The following is a 16,571-nucleotide window of genomic DNA, read 5'->3' on the forward strand; positions in this document are numbered from 1 at the left end:
CAAAATCAAAAAGGGCATTTCATCATTAGCATAGCGTCAATCGTCGGATTATGGACGTTAGCTTTTAAGGTAATTAAGTGATACCTTGTCTTACGAACTTAATTGGTTCCCAGACAGAGTCTGTCAGGCGAAAAGTGTGTATCCCGAACATTAATTTCCCAGAGGAAACCATTAAAATGAGAATAATCCGTTCCCATAAAACAAAATGTTGTACTTTCTAATGTTCTAGGCCTTAAAATTACACAAAATATACCTTATTTTATGTGTAATAAATGTGCTGTGGTATTATAATTAAAAAAATAAACTGTACTGCATAATAAAGTCGTTTTATTTACCTTTGTTATCGTCGTTGATGGCTTAATGGAATGAGTGGCCGGTTTCCTCAGCATTAAACACTTGATGAGGAACGTCACCTTCTTCCTTCACCATCTTGAGGAATGATCCATTGGAGGTGCTTTCTCTGCAATAATTTTATCGAGTTCCTCGTCAATTGTGTTCTGTTTAGCTGTGTTGATAGCTTTTTGCATCAAATGTACAGATGGCTTGTGCGGGCTATTTGTGGAGCCTGATTGATGGGAATTTTAACCTTGCAGTCTACTCTGCCTTTGAACTATCAAAGTTTAAATCCATTTTCTCACTCTCTCTCTGTGGTCTGCCTGTCTCTTTAATGTTTGAACCCCTCCCGTCACTGCTGCATTCTTGACCAATCACGTGGCTTTAACTGAAGACTGGGTGGGGACTAGAGGACCAAAACAAGCCGGATGCCATTTTCTTGTCAGGAGAACAGGCTCGTTCGCGAACGCCACATCACTCATTGTGGCAGCTCCATGTGTATCCCAAAAAAATAGTTCGTATGCTAAGGTAAAATGTTCATAAATTTAATGTCCGTAAACTGAAAAGTTCGTAAACCTAAGTATCACTGTACTTTGATTTTGTTAGCTACAATCTTGATCATTAAGAGCGCGCCCAAAGCGCCGCCCTGCGTCGTTCGTCACACGCTGCGCAGGATTTATGATGATTACAAAAACAGAGACTTCACTACTGCATTGCATTTTCATGATGACTGAGACACAGTGACAAGGTCAAGTACAATCTACATGTTTTTAATTGGTACATGAAATTTGGATCCAGGCACAAATAGTCTCACAAGCATATGTCACATAGCAAGACAATTTTATTGTCATATTACGGCAAATCTTTCTCATTTATTATTTTCTAAAAATGCTTTTTTTTTAATGTAATTTCAGTAGAATCTACGGTGGCGATAATCTCAAGTTCATGACAAAATAGATTCTTTACAATAAATAAATATATAGATTTATATTTATACTTTATATGTCAAAAATAAATATATTTTACATTTCATAAATAGGATCGCACATATATACAGTACACCTCAGCTGCTTGCCTTTTTGAATCGTGTTCCTGACACACTGAACAACACGTCAATCGCTCGTTCTTCTATCCCGCATTGATCGCACCCATTTTCCAAAGCTTACGAAAAACCCTTTTAGTTTTTCCTCAGAAGACAATTCAACACAATCGTAAAATGACTTTTTTTTTTCAATGGCTGCTGCCACTTTTGGGCTATGGGGAAGAAGATAAATATGCTAAACTAAACCGGTTTAGCATGATGCTAAATGCTAACACTTCTAGACCCAACTAGCGGGCATATTTTTGTACACTAGTCCCCCTACTGGACGCTTTTTGGTAGCATCAACGTGTTGCCTTACTAGTACCTGTTAATATGTCAAAGTTGTCTTACTAGAGTGTCGAAAATGTCATCCAATAGTGGAAAAAACTTTGTTCTCTTAGTGCGCAAATGTGTCCTAAAAGTGAGGGCAAAGTGTGTACTTGTATGTGTCCACTCCAGTGCCAGGGTTTTTGTCATTGTCACTTGAATTTAAGGACCCACAGAATATTGAGTTTTAGGACTAGATAAACATTCAATACAATGTTAGAAACCTTAGACTCTCTTCTGTCTGGAAGAGAGTCTAAAGGTCTGGAAGGCGACAGTGGAAAAAAAAACATAACTTGTAGGACGCAGTCATTTTTACCAGTGAGCTGAATTGTCTTACTAGTGAGGACAAACATTTTTGAGCATTGATACCACTTCCTTGATATCCAGTTTGAGATTCGTGTGCTCGGAGACCTCGTCCGACAAGTGACTAGCAAGGCTACTACGGCATAAACTCTCAAAGAGCTGTCCATACTATCCTCCATCTTGGTTCGTTGGGTAAGTGTTCTTGGATAAAGACCACATTTGTCCCGTTCTCTGTCCAACGCAGGACAATCCCCTTCTCACTTCAGTCAGTGACCATTTGGAAGGCGTCACAGGAATGTTGCGCAGTGTCTGCACTGTACACTCGAGCCTTCTTCCTGTCCATGTGGGAAAGTGCCTCCTGTTCCGTTAGCTTGAGTGCTTCCTTTCCCATCGCGAGAGGCGCCCGTCAAAAGGCAGCCGTCTGTTGATTCCACGCCAACGTAGTGCTAATTGATCTTTAGTAAAAGCGGCTATAGCGCCTGACCACAGCGTCCTCTTGGTCGGCCGCAGATGCAATGAAGCAACGTCAAGGAACATGCAAAGATGTTTATATCAGTGCTCTTGGTAGCGAGCCGAGGCGGTGACCTCAGTAAACAGTTTTGTAGCAAACAACCCGCTGTGGCCATGGTAGCGGGACCGCGGTCACCTGTACTGGAAGAGGTCCCGGTAGGCTTGAGGGATTTTGTCAATCTCCACGGGCCGCGGTAAGAAATGTGTGAGTTTCTGGTGTTTTTTAGTCCTGCTGCCCTCCCTGGGCGAGCCGTCTTTGTTTAAGGCTACGTAGTAGAAGCGCGCCGTGTCGTTGTGCTTGTAGAGTGTGGATGCGTACGTGTTGTACCAGTTCTCTTCGAACTGCTCCCTGAACACGCACTCCGCCGTCAGCTTCCTCTGCGAGGAGAGAGGGGAAAAATGACATATTAGGGTCCGTCGACATGAGATAGTCTTTCCTCGTGGACCTGACTGGAAATGTTGTCATTTGTAAGCCAGACAAGTAGTTGAAGGATTTGAAAAACAATAATATCTGAATCACAGACTAATGTGAATTATATTTTGTCCATGAATCATTCTTAAATAATTCCAAATTGTCTTTAAGCTTCCTTTCATTACTTTTCCCCTGTTGCGCTGCTTCCAGACGTGTGTTTTCATATTTAAGCTTTTAACCAATCACATTTCAGCCATTATTTGTTACTGGGGTCAGAAATCTACCTGGACGCCTTCGCAATCAGTTCTGCGAGTATTGGAGCGTCAAATGTGTCGATGAAACTGTTGCTCTAACCAATCAGAGTTCGTGTTGGCAACGTCAGAGTTTTCGCAAATTATTATTGGCTAGTACCATGATTGTCTATAGTCACTAGACAATCATTGTGTCACTAGCCGCTAAGTGATAAGAGAATACTGGCCAGAGCTAGCACAATGTATATGTAGCGAGCTGCATAAGCAAATAGATTGTGTTGATTTAATAGCAGTTTTGTCCAACCACAATGTCTGAAGGAGGAGAAGAAATTAATTTGGTTGGAGATTTACTGTTAAAGCCATTTTCAAGACGGACATTTCAAGAATAGATGGACACCATTAAGATAGGTTGGACAGTTATTTCCCGGCTAATGGTAGCCCCTAGTGGACTTGTAGTAAATCACACCAGACTTTTTACAGTCAAGATTTATTTAGAAGTAGCACTACTGAAGGCCTAGCGATGAAATTCACGGGCTGCCTCTGACATACAGTATATATCCCAGTTCGATCCCAGCTCTGGCCTTTTATGTTCTATTCTGCCCCAAGATGACAAAATGCTATTGTTGTGCACTTTTTAATTTTGAAAGAATACTAAAAGTATGAAGTAAGACCAACGGTGATTCATGCTCAGCCAAGTTTGTGCAGAATAATTCTCGAGGTTAACTCCTGTGTAATCCTTCTTTTAAGCAGTGGTCATAGACTGATAATAATAATAATAATAATAATAATAATAATAATAATAATAATAATAATAATAATAATAATAATAACAATAGAATTATGATATTTATATTATTATTTTATATTGATTTGATATTTATATTAGATGACCCATTAAATGGTTCTTTGTAAACACACATCGGTACATTGTAACGATGTATAATATCAGTGTCTGAAATAACGTCTGCCCGGACACCCGGGGCGTGCAACCTTTTGTGGCCGACAACTTCAAGAAAAAAAATGATTTTTTTCAAATTAAACGTTTGAACGAAGATTTCAGAATCGGAATAAATTATTACGATTTTGACATCTTTTTTGGGTTTGGAAATGTTGGAATTTCGGTTTGTTTAGCAATTTGCATACTCGGCGCGGCAGCCAATCAGAAGCCTGCTTCGTGCCTCCAAACTTTCCAGAGCGTTATAAGATCGCGCATTTGCATATCATTTTCCAAGTAGATGCACAGAACCTCAGCTCAGAAGAAGATTCAAGAGAAGCTAGCAAAATTTATGACGCTACAAAACATAAACGTACATTATCCCATGACTGTAAAGTGTCCTTGAAAGTTTTGAAAAGCGCTTAGAAGTTAAATGTATTAATCATTAATATTAAAAGTATCGTAGAAAGAGGAGTTCACGTGGTTTGTAGCAGACGACGCAATGCAAACATTGCATTGTGCAACATGACAAACAGTGTGTGGACAAACGACAACTAGAGTAAAATCATCAGCAAGGAATATTTATGATAAATTAACCAAGGGAGCATTTGTGGTAGGTACATCATTAATAAAAAAAAAAGCCTTAATACTTTGCAACATTGTTTTTTTTTTTTTTTTTTTGCGATTTGTCGTCTTATTGTGTTTCAAGTTGTGAAAAATGGGGCAGGCAACTTCATGGCCGGGCAGGCAACTTTTCGTAGTTGTCTGCCCTGGTCTCCGCTAACTTTTTGTCATGAGTTTCAGACACTGATAATATGTTCGTCTCATCTACAGTTATGGCCCAATTTGACCGTATTTTCCACACTGTAAGGCGATTCACAGTATTAGGTACACTTTTTAATGAATGGCCTATTTCAAAAGTGTTTTCATCACATAACTAGGCGCATAGAATAAAAGGTAACATGGTGGCTTTGTTTATGTTATTCATGCACGATGGATGGAGAATACAATACAATACAATACAGCTTTGTTGACGTAGATCTTTCACAACCACTCCTCGTGTGGTGTTTGTATTGATTTGTCATATAGTATACTGACTGTAGTAGTAGTGATGGTGGTGTTAGAAGCGACTCAAGATTCATAGTCCATGAATACCGAAAAGTCCTCTCAATATCTTTTGGCTGCTCATGATCCGGACGTCCAACTTAACTTACAATCAGCCACGGTGATTGAAAATGAAGCTTGAAACAATATTTAAGCACATATGCGATGAGGCAGTTCCCCAATGGCCTCCCGCAATCTAGTGTGCGTGTCACCGAACTGAACCCGTCGAAACTCATTGAAGCAGGTGCTCATTATGACAAGAGCGAGTCATTAGGGATGACTTTTCACTTTACATTCCTCACTCGCTCTACAGACTTGCTGACCTTTCATCGTGCTTGGGGGGGGGGATCATTTCCCTCCCCGTAATGCACCATGAACGCTTAACAGGCGTACACACACAGCGAGCGTCTCTAAAAGCAGTCCTGACAGCGTCGCGTGAGCGATGGCTGACGGTTCAGCGGGTGAGAACGAGCTGACTGGCTGATCGCGTGAGAGCAATAGGAAGACACAAGGGTACGAGCTCCTCGGCCGTCATAGACCAGTCATTCATGCAATGGCTGCTTCTTGTTCTGGCCTGTGAGCAGCCAGCCGAGAGGAAGAACCCCCTCACAAACCAACCCCCAAAAAGGGAGCCCTCATCTAAGCGATTGTAAAGGAGTTAGCTGGTGATCTGTCAGGCTGAGCAGACTCTGTTTGGTGTACACACAGCACTACAGACACATGACCGGACCGTCCGATGAGACACTTCGGCGCATCACAAGTTTGTCATGGTCTAGTTACTCGTTGGGATGGGAGAGCCCCTTTAACTTTTGACCCCAGTCTCCTTACTCAGGTGCAAAAGGGTGGAGCAGTGGTCTGGGCAAATGCCGTGCAGCACACAACGCATACCTAAAAGAATCCAGCGCGATATGCCAAAACAATAAAATATCTTCTATGGTGCTATCTCGTGGAATTTTCTTTATTGTTTTTAGGTTTGTTTCGTCTGCATTTGACTCTCTCTTTTTGTCAGTGATCCCGGAATGCGCCTAAAAAGTAACATTAAGAGCCTGAATAATACTCTGCTGTTATGACAAACCAGTATTAAGAAGGGCATCATTTGCAGATCTTTTTAAACTATTCTTGGAAACGGTTCGGCCCTGTTTCCCACAAATAGCATGTGATCAGTGTATCTCATTGCCCTACTTAAGTGTTTAATTTTTTTTGACATTTTACTTTGACTCCCTCCGTTTGAAAATTGTCCAGCTAATGTTATAAGTAAAATGATAATTCTCGACCGGATCAACATTTTTTTTTTTTACTAAATTCGATGCACAATCCCATTGCTTTTGGATTGGATTGGATTTGCCTTTATTAGTCTCGCAGTCATCCCTTATACATGTATTAGTACAAGTACATTTAAAAATATCATGTATGCTACAATAGAGTATGTAAAGTAAGTCAAGTAGAGTCTAAAACCCAATAAAAGGGCTCGGTCCCGTTCTCATCCCACAAACATCCATGTTAGGTTCCTTGAAGGCTATCAATTGTATGCAGGTGTGAATGTGGGTGTTAAGGGTTGTTTGTCAACATGGGCGCTGCAACTGACTTGTGAACAATGCACAGACCACCACGCCTTACTCATATAATCGGCTCGATTAGGCTCGAGTGTAACCCTGAACACAACTAAGGGATATAGACAATGAACAGGTGATAGAGAAATATAGGAAGACTCCAAGAACTGAAGCAGACCGAGACCTCGTCTGCACTGAACGCAATATCATCAAGTAACGCGTTTGTAAAAAGGCTCCAGACTCAAATTCATCTCAGAAGCTTTTATGGTGCCTGTAGGTGATGACGTGAGACTGGTGTCGGGACACCAAACCACAGTAATGGAGGATGCTGATGACTTCAAAGTCAACTATGAAAATTCAATTGAAAGCAATGACGTGGGACAGATAATGTAACCATCAAGAGTGTGAGACTCGGGGTCGATGGGCCATTTGTCTTGGGGCCAAAGTCAAAAGTCATATAATGCTCAGTAAAGCACAGTTAGCAGGTCATTGATGCTCACACCAAATTCTGATCTTCCATCAAAACACAGAGAGCAGAACGGATAACTCACAGAATCCTAGGCAGACGTTAACGCAGAAGGCCGGGCAATCAGCCAGAGTCACGGGCAAAGGTGGTGGGGCTGACTGGTGTCAGAGACAGAGTTTGTAGGATCTGCCATGGATGAATGTTTTACAACCCGAGAACTAGAGATTCCTCTCCAAAGCCTGACTTTGTAGGGCTGAAACTGATTGTGATGGACAGGCGGTGATCACCCGTCCTGCGCTTGGCTGACAGATGATGACAGGTGTTGCTATTTGGGTTCGTCACAGAATTGAAATCGGTGCAGCTGTTAAATCTTACAAATTGTTGTAATTAAGCAAAGCTCGGTCATTCCGGGGGGGGCTCAGAGGCAAGCCGCTTCTCCTCCTTGTAGGGAGGAGCCAGATGAGGTGGCTCGGGCATCTGATTAGGATTTCTCCCTGGTGAGGTGTTCCCCGCATGCCCCATTGGCAGAGGACCCCAGGGATGACCCAGGACACGCTGGAGATACTATGTCACCCAGCTGACCTGGGAACGCCTCGGGATCTGCCAAGAAGATCTGGAAGAAGTGGCTGGGGAGAGGGAATTTTGGGCTTCCTTACTGAAGCTGTTGCCCCCGGGACCCGACCTCGGATAATCAGAAGATAATGGATGGATGGATGATGGACAAGAAGTCATTGGATGGTGTAGTGGTACTCTCACCGGACTTGGGTGCGGCCAGCGTGAAATTGGCTCCCACTCGGTCACTGTGTGCATGTGGCTGTGACAGGTTGTTTGTCTAGAAATGTGCCCTATAACAGACTAGTGACAAGGTGTGATCCAGCTTCCGCCTGAAGTCAGCTGGGGTAGGCTCCAGCAATTCCCCGTGACCTTCTTCAGGACAAACGGTATTGAAAACGAATGAATGATGACTTACATTTTACTAGCTGGGGCATGGCACCTATAAGAGTGACTCCCAATATCTTGACTTGCGTTTCTTGGTCAGAAGTAAAGCTGGGCTCCCCGAGATTCCCCAATCATTGCTCCCCACCGGCCACCATCACCCACCCCTCAACCCCTAAGGGTCAAAGCCTCAGGATAGCAGACTGTGATAGCCCACAGTAACAATATCTGTCATCTCAACACAATGGGCGTGTTTAAAGGTAGAAAGGTGGCCTCTGTTTGAAACGCCGGCTGGAGTTTGGAGGTGGGGGTGGGCTGAGCAGGGCCCCGAGAGGCCCTCAGGTAATGCCTTGGGACACCTGATACACATAACCCTCACATACTCCGACCCCCCCGGCCCCTTTTTTGTCTTCATCTCCTTCCTCTCTCTTGAGATAAAAAACATTCTGCATGCATGACAGAGAGCGAGAGATTCCTGAGAACTAAGCAAACTGGCGGCTTCCATGTTTCACGCTGAAGGTCATCAAGTTCACCATCAATACAGCTCTGAAGTGTCTGGAATCACTTTAAAAATACTTTATCAATATTTCTGTATTGTTGTGAGCTAGAACGACTAGTTTGAATCCATCTCAAATGTGGCAAACTAAAGCTGGTCTGAGATTTAGATTGACCCGCTGTCTGGGGCTCATTCATAGACGTGAGGCATCGAGAGGAGTGTGTGAGACATAATTGTTTTGTCTCATTCCAATTTCCTATCAGTCCACGAGCCTTGACAATGGTCTGAAGCCCAGATGATTACATGTATATTTGCCAGCAAACTCTCTCAAAAGGACTTTTAGAGAAGAAAAGATCCCAGTGCACTTTTGACCCATAATCTCGAGCTTCAGGAGTTCATCTGAAACGATTGCCAGAGTATCCATGTTTGTCAGAGAAAAATACAACTGTCTAATCTCCTTTGCCAAGAACAACTGGGCACAAGACGATCAGACAGAAGCAGAGACGGGACCGACCCCATAAATAAGAAAAGGTTACAACCAAAACTTTTAGCAATGCAATCTTCCCCTTGAATCGACAAAATATGATGTAAGGACTCATTCTGGACTGATATTGTTGCAAAGCATTGTGCGTTATTTTCATTCTTCAACCAAGGAATGTAAAGAAATGAGGGGCTGTGACTCACCGACCCATAGAGCTCTCCTTTCTCATTCATGCCGAGGTACAGTCCGGCGTCCACACCCCTGATGCTGACCAGACCGACTGCCAGACTGATGAACTCCAGGATACCTTGGGATCAAACATACAAGCTGGTCAGGAAGCATTCTACTGTATACGCCCAGAAAAAGAAGCCTGTGCACTTGGACCACAAAGTTATTCTTTTGCTACTCGTCTCACTATGGATCGCTGTGACACACTTATAAAGGCAGGAACATGTTTGTGTTTAATTTCCCTTTCCTGCCCTAGTGGGCTATCTACTAGTGGCCTGGACTGGTTTATTTCTTTCCTTTGTTTCAAGGGGCAATTGTCAAACGACCGACGATTTCAGGCTCTCAATAGAGACAGAATTTAGACCTCACAACTGTCTTCAGGCAGTGGGTGCGGGACACCCTGAACGGGTTGGCAGTCAATCGCAAGGTAGACATAGCCAATGTTCGACTGAAAAGAACGTCCACCTCACACTGCAGAGGTGCAGGGTTTGATTCCTAGATATCTAGAGTTTTATTAACTGAATATTTGGGAATTTGTTAGGAGTATAGCAGTATATGTACTTCCCATTTTGTATTAATATGACTATATCATAATTTTCTCAAGAAGACAGTAGACCTATGTTCCATCTCACTGTCACATCCAGGTACAATATAAGCTAGTCAATTAATGGTTGTTTTAAAGTGCTGTAGAAATACTATAGAGTTGAATATGCAGTATAGTGCTTGATTTTGGCACTTGGGAGGGAACCGGAGTACCTAGACAAAAATACCACGGGCACAAGCAAAACATGCAAACTCACACACATCGTCCTCACACTGTAGAGTTCAATTCCGGCTTCGGCCTTCCTGCGAGGAGTTAGCATGTTCTCACAGTGCCTGTCTGTGTTTTTTTTTTTTAATCTGGGTACCAGGGCTTTTTTTCCAAAAAATATTGCTTGGCAGGTTGATTGGGCACTCCAAATTGTCCCTTGGTGAGAGTGTGAGTGTGGATTACTGTTCGGGTCTGTGTGCTCGGCAATGGTCTGACAACCAATTCAGTGTGTAGTCCGCCAACTGCCCAAAAACAGCTGAGATAGGCACCAGCATGCCACACGGCCCTTGTGAGGGTAAGTGGATTCAAAAATGGAGGGATGGGTGGATGGGTGTCGCTAATAGTGTTGTTGATTCTCCACTCAGAGACAATGTGGGTGTGAAGGGTTGTTCTGTTCCAGTTCGGGGTGTCGCCCAAAGTTACAGGCTTCGGGTTCCCCAGCGAGCTTATTCAGGATAAGAAAGTAGATGAGTGGATGTGTGTGCAACCTCCCCTCTCCCTACACACACTCATGAAGAACAACACTGTGCATCCAACAACAGGTGGCGGAGTGATTTTCGAGTGGCAGCAGCAATAGATAAACCAGAAAAAGCATGAGCAAAGCAATGGATACAGATTGTTTTTCAGCATTTTTGGCCACAACATTAATGAAGGAGGAGACTGTGCTGAGTGGTTGCACCTTTTTCGCAGCATGAATATGCCAGCACTGTTTTTTATTTGCGAGAAATGTCAGTGCTATTTGATAGTCATCGCTGGACAGCCCTGGTGTAATTTTGCGCTTGTAATGGGCAGCATTTTAACAGAGCGCCGATGCGTATGTGGAACTGCCGCGGCTTGGAATTGAAGCGGATTTACGTGGACAGGAGATGGGAGACAGTCTTTTTTCGTTAATGGATGCTACAGCTTTATGTTTGCTTTCAACATTTAGCTTATATTATTATTATTATTATTATTATTATTATTATTATTATTATTATTATTATTATTATTATTATTATTATTATATACGATCGGGCTCTGCAATGGACAAAGCGACCCATAAGTTATATTTGAGGCATCTGAATAGATTTCCATTTGCGTACTGCAAGACTATCGTACTAATTTTGTGATTTTTTTTTTCTTCTTTTGCTTGAAAAGTGACACAAACAATGTTGGCCGAGCGGTTGGTGCCCCAACCGTTTTCCTCACCGAACTAGGAGTGACTTTTATGGGGAAGCTGAGATCTTGTGTGCCTTCGACGCTGACTCACAGGAAGTTCCAGTGCAAGAGTACATGTGAACTTCAAAGGGTCTGAAACAAGCAGTCAAATTAAAAGCCTGGATGCTGGGATGCAGAGGTTAGCAGTCAGAGAGGATCCAGCTGGCAAAGGCCAGTGTTCGGCCACCTGGGCCCCATCTTCTCCCGAGCTCCTGGGGTGCCAAACACTGACGGTGTGCCTTTTTAATCAGAGCCATGTCTGACAAAAGGCCTCGCATCTGATCCTGAAGTCGAGCCAGAGACAAACAGGAGGACCACCCATCCTTTCTATGCGCACCGTCCTGTTTTTTTGGAAGCCTTCACTGGAACTCGACCAGTAGTTGAGCTTCAGGCTGCACCTGCATGCCTGCATGTTATACGTCCGCACCCTTACGCTACCTATTAGTGGCCAAGGAAAAAAGAGGGGAGACACCTGCGCTCAGCGCCAAAAGGGGTTTGAAAGGGGGCTTTTCGCTGCACACGAGGTGACTGTGACGCATGGCCGGGTATCCACAGGGGACGTAACAACCTCAGGAGTGACACCGTTGGTGATTTACTTAATTGTTGCCTCATTTGAAAACAATACAGTGATACCTCGGTTTACGAACCCCCTGGTTTAGGAACTTTTCGGTTTACGAACGTTACATTTATGAAAATTTTACCATGGCATACGAACTTTACCTTGGCATACGAACTTTTTTCGTACACGGAGCTGCCTCAATGAGTGATGTGTCGTTCATGAACGAGCCCGTTCGTGCTAACAACAAAATAGCAGCCGACTGTTTTTGTCCTCAATTCCCCGCCCCCAGTCTTCGGTTAAAGCCACGTGATTGGTCAAGAACGCAGCAGTGAGAGGAGGTGTTTTAAACATTAAAGAGACAGGCCTACGACAGTCAGAGCGTTTCAACTTTGATAAGGCAGAGTGAAGACTGCAAGGTTAAAATATCCCATCAATCAGGCTCCTAACAACCCGCACAAGCCATCTGTACACTTGATGCAAAAAGCTATCAACCCAGCTAAACAGAACACAATTGATGAGGAACTAGATATAATTATCACAGAGAAAGCATCTACAAGGGATCATTCCTCAAGATGGCGAAAGAAGAAGGTTACGTTCCTCATCAAGTGTTTCAACCACCATCACAAAGGTAAATAAAACGACTTTATTATACAGGACAATATATTTCTTTAATTATAATACCATAGCACATTTATTGCACATAAAATAAGGTATATTTGTGTAGTTTTAAGGCTGAGAAAATTAGAAAGTAGAAAATTATGTTTTAGGGGAACCTGGGAACGGATTATTCTCATTTTAATGGCTTCCTGTGGGAAATTAATTTTTGGGATACACACTTCTCGCCTTACACACTCTGTCTGGGAACCAATTAAGTTCGTAAGCCAAGGTATCACTGTACGTGCTTTCACATCGAAGTGTAGAGTATGTAGTGGTAAGTTGGGATCGTGGAGGTAATTCATGGAAGTCATTAACACCATTCATAACTTTAACGCTCCTGGAATTTAATGTTGTGAAATGAAGGGTTTCCCCTTCTATAGTATTTTGCCAATTATGTCTTTGTTAACAATGTTTCACTTGCAATTATGTCAAATTATTGAAGAGCACTTTGTGACGATGAAAGAAAAAGTGCTCTGGGCTATAGCTCAATTTTCTACTTGACGTACAACATTGCCTGGGCCTGCACACACACACACACACACACACACACACACACACACACACACACACACACACACACACACACACACACACACACACACACACACACACATGCATATGTGGTAATGAAAGAGCACTCATATTCTTTTTAAACATCTATCTATCTATCTATCTATCTATCTATCTATCTATCTATCTATCTATCTATCTATCTATCTATCTATCTATCTATCTATCTATCTATCTATCTATCTATCTATCTGTTTATCTATATATCTATCTATCTATCTATCTATCTATCTATCTATCTATCTATCTATCTATCTATCTATCTATCTATCTATCTATCTATCTATCTATCTATCTATCTATCTATCTCAGTCTGTCTGTCTGTCTGTCAAGCTAGCTTGCTATCTGTCTATTTGTCTGTATATCGATGTATCTGTCTAGCTAGCTAGCTAGCTCGCTGTCTGTCTGTCTGGCAAGCGAGCTTACTATCTGTCTATTTGTCTGTTTATCAATGTGTCTGTCTGTCTAGCTCGCTAGCTGTCTGTATTGCGAGCTAGCTAGCTTGCTAGCTGTCAGTCTCTCCGTCTCTCTGCGTCTGTCTGGTAAACTAGCTCGCTAGCTGTCTATTTATCTGTCTATATATGTGTCTGTCTGGCTGGCTGTCTGTCTCGCGAGCTTCCTCGCTGTCTGTCTATCTATCTTTATATATGTCTGTCTGTCTGTCCTGTCTATCCGTCTGCCTGTCCGTCTGCCTGTCCGCCTGCCTACCTGCCTGTCTGTCTGCCTGTATATCTACCTAGCTATCTTTTCACCTATAGGTGTACATCTATTTATATATCTGTCTGTCCGTCCGTCCGTCCGTGATAGGAAATTGGTGCCTTGCTCAATGGTTCCTCAATCCCTTCCCGCGTTTCCCATTTGTGTTCAAACCAGAGACGCATCACCGCCTCGTCTCCAATTGGCTCCCAACACCAGACAGCGGTCTGGTAAAACCACGCGCGCGGTCGTGCTCAAGTTTGTCTGAATGACAAACTTCAGCACACACGAATGAACTCGACGTACCAAACCTGCTGTGGTCCTGCCTGGTCCCGTGCACGGTCCCATTCGGGAATATCTCCAGCTGGAAACCGGTCCTGCAGTAGAGCTGCCTCCTCCTCAGGATGCCTTTAAGGTGTCCGAAATCAGTGGGCGACCCCCGTTGAAGTCCCCCGTCGATCTGCCCGAGTCGCTCATTCAACCCCAGCGGCGACTCCGGTTGCAGGGGCGCGTTCCCAAACGCGGGGAAACTTTGTAAATCCAAGTCGAGCCCTCCGAATAAAGTCCCCACCTCGGCCATGGTGTGCGCGGCCGTCAGGTTTAAACTAAGCGAAGGCATTTAAAGTGGTGAAAATGTCCGAGCCATGCAGGCCGAATGAAGTCCTCTTGTCATCCGTTTTGATATGTGCGCTAATGAGAAGGAAAAGACTGGATTATATACATCCTCCCCACGCATTCTCCTCACACTGGCCACGCCTGGCTGGCATCCTCTTGTTGCGTTGCGCGCACCTCACTCCCGAGCTTCCGATTCTTCTGATCCAAATTGTCTCCGGCGCGGTTGTCTACAGAGAATTCCAAGTCGCGAGAGGTGCGTTCAAAGACCATCCTTGAACATTGACCACGACGGGATCCATCTGCTGCGAGATGATGAAAAAAAAAAAAAAATGGTGCAAATTCTCGATGCAATCGAAGTTTACGCACAAGTGTCAGTGCCAACAACCGGAGTTTCTCGTGAGATCCGTCTCCCCTCCTCCTTCTTCTCCTCCTCCTCCTCTTTGGAAGCAGGTGCTTCCTCGCCCCTCCGCACTACGTCTGCAATGTGCTGCAACAAGACAGCGGCTTTAAGCACTTGGAGGGCCTGCAACTGGTGAGAACGGGAGGGGAGGTATGCGGGAGGGTTTTTGTGTGGATGGGGAGGAAGGTGGGGTGCGGGGGGGTTCTTCGTGTGTCGTGCACCATCAAACCTGAGTGGTGAGAACCGCCGCAGATACTAAATGACATTAATATCCCAATAATTTGAATTCAGATTTTTTTTTAAGACTCAGTTTATAAGTGTAAAAATATGATGCAACTGAGAACTCGCCAGGGTTAAATTATTGGGGGACAGTCCGAAAACTACGGAAGAGGATTAGGGCCATTGAAGAAAAAAATAAGGTTGACAAGATTCTGACTTTAAGTGTGTCTTTTAGTGAGAATTCTGGCTTTGTTTTCAGAATTCTCACTTCAAAGTCACTCACTTTGAAGTGAGAATTCTCACTTGAAAGTCAGGATTCTCACTTTAAAGTCAGATTTCTCACTTTAAAGTCAATAGTCTCAATTTAAAGTCAGAATTCCGAGAATAAAGTCAGAATTCTGAGAATATAAAGTCAGGATTCTCACTTCAAAGTCAGAATTCTGACTTTTAAGTCAAAATTCTCAATTTAAAGTCAGAATTCTGACTTTTAAGTCAAAATTCTCAATTTAAAGTCAGAATTCTGAGAATATAAAGTCAGAATTCTCACTTTAAAGTCAAAATTCTCAATTTAAAGTAAAAATTCCGAGAATAAAGTCCAAAGTCTCAATTTAAAGTCAGAATTCTGAGAATATAAAGTCAGGACTCTCACTTTAAAGTTAGAATTCTCACTTTAAAGTTAAAATTCTCAATTTAAAGTCAGAATTCTGAGGATAAAGTCAGAATTCTTAGAATAATGTGAAAATTGTCAATTTAAAGTCAGAATTCTGAGAATAAAGTCAGAATTCCGAGAATAAAGTCCAAAGTCTCAATTTAAAGTCAGAATTCTGAGAATAAAGTCAGACTTCTGAGAATATAAAGTCAGGATTCTAACTTTAAAGTCAGAATTCTAACTTTAAAGTCAAAATTCTCAATTTAAAGTCAGAATTCTGAGAATAAAGTCAGAATTCCGAGAATAAAGTCCAAAGTCTCAATTTAAAGTCAGAATTCTGAGAATAAAGTCAGAATTCTAACTTTAAAGTCAAAATTCTCAATTTAAAGTCAGAATTCTGACAATAAAGTCAGAATTCCGAGAATAAAGTCCAAAGTCTCAATTTAAAGTCAGAATTCTGAGAATAAAGTCAGACTTCTGAGAATATAAAGTCAGGATTCTAACTTTAAAGTCAGAATTCTAACTTTAAAGTCAAAATTCTCAATTTAAAGTCAGAATTCTGAGAATAAAGTCAGAATTCCGAGAATAAAGTCCAAAGTCTCAATTTAAAGTCAGAATTCTGAGAATAAAGTCATAATTCTGAGAATATAAAGTCAGGATTCTAACTTTAAAGTCAGAATTCTCAATTTAAAGTCAGAAATCTGTGAATAAAGTCAGGATGGATTCTCAATTCAAAGTCAGAATTCTAAGAATAAAGTCAGCATTGTGAGAATAAAGTCCAAAGTC

At 42.5% G+C, this 16,571-nt stretch overlaps 1 protein-coding gene across 1 annotated transcript; it reads right to left on the minus strand.

The window, feature by feature from the left end:
• Nucleotides 1-1,122: 1,122 nt before the first annotated feature.
• On the minus strand, nucleotides 1,123-14,975 carry fgf16 (fibroblast growth factor 16). Its single transcript, XM_089020583.1, has 3 exons — nucleotides 14,209-14,975; nucleotides 9,388-9,491; nucleotides 1,123-2,932 (listed from the first exon to the last, which is right to left on the minus strand). The coding sequence occupies exons 1-3, from the start codon at nucleotides 14,519-14,521 to the stop codon at nucleotides 2,687-2,689; spliced, it is 663 nt and encodes a 220-aa protein (XP_088876709.1). The 5' UTR covers nucleotides 14,522-14,975; the 3' UTR covers nucleotides 1,123-2,686.
• Between the last annotated feature and the right edge of the window lie 1,596 nt (nucleotides 14,976-16,571).

The sequence above is a fragment of the Hippocampus bargibanti genome, linkage group LG02 (genome assembly GCF_051943395.1).
Source record: "Hippocampus bargibanti isolate YZ-2025 linkage group LG02, ASM5194339v1, whole genome shotgun sequence".
Taxonomy (NCBI): domain Eukaryota; kingdom Metazoa; phylum Chordata; class Actinopteri; order Syngnathiformes; family Syngnathidae; genus Hippocampus; species Hippocampus bargibanti.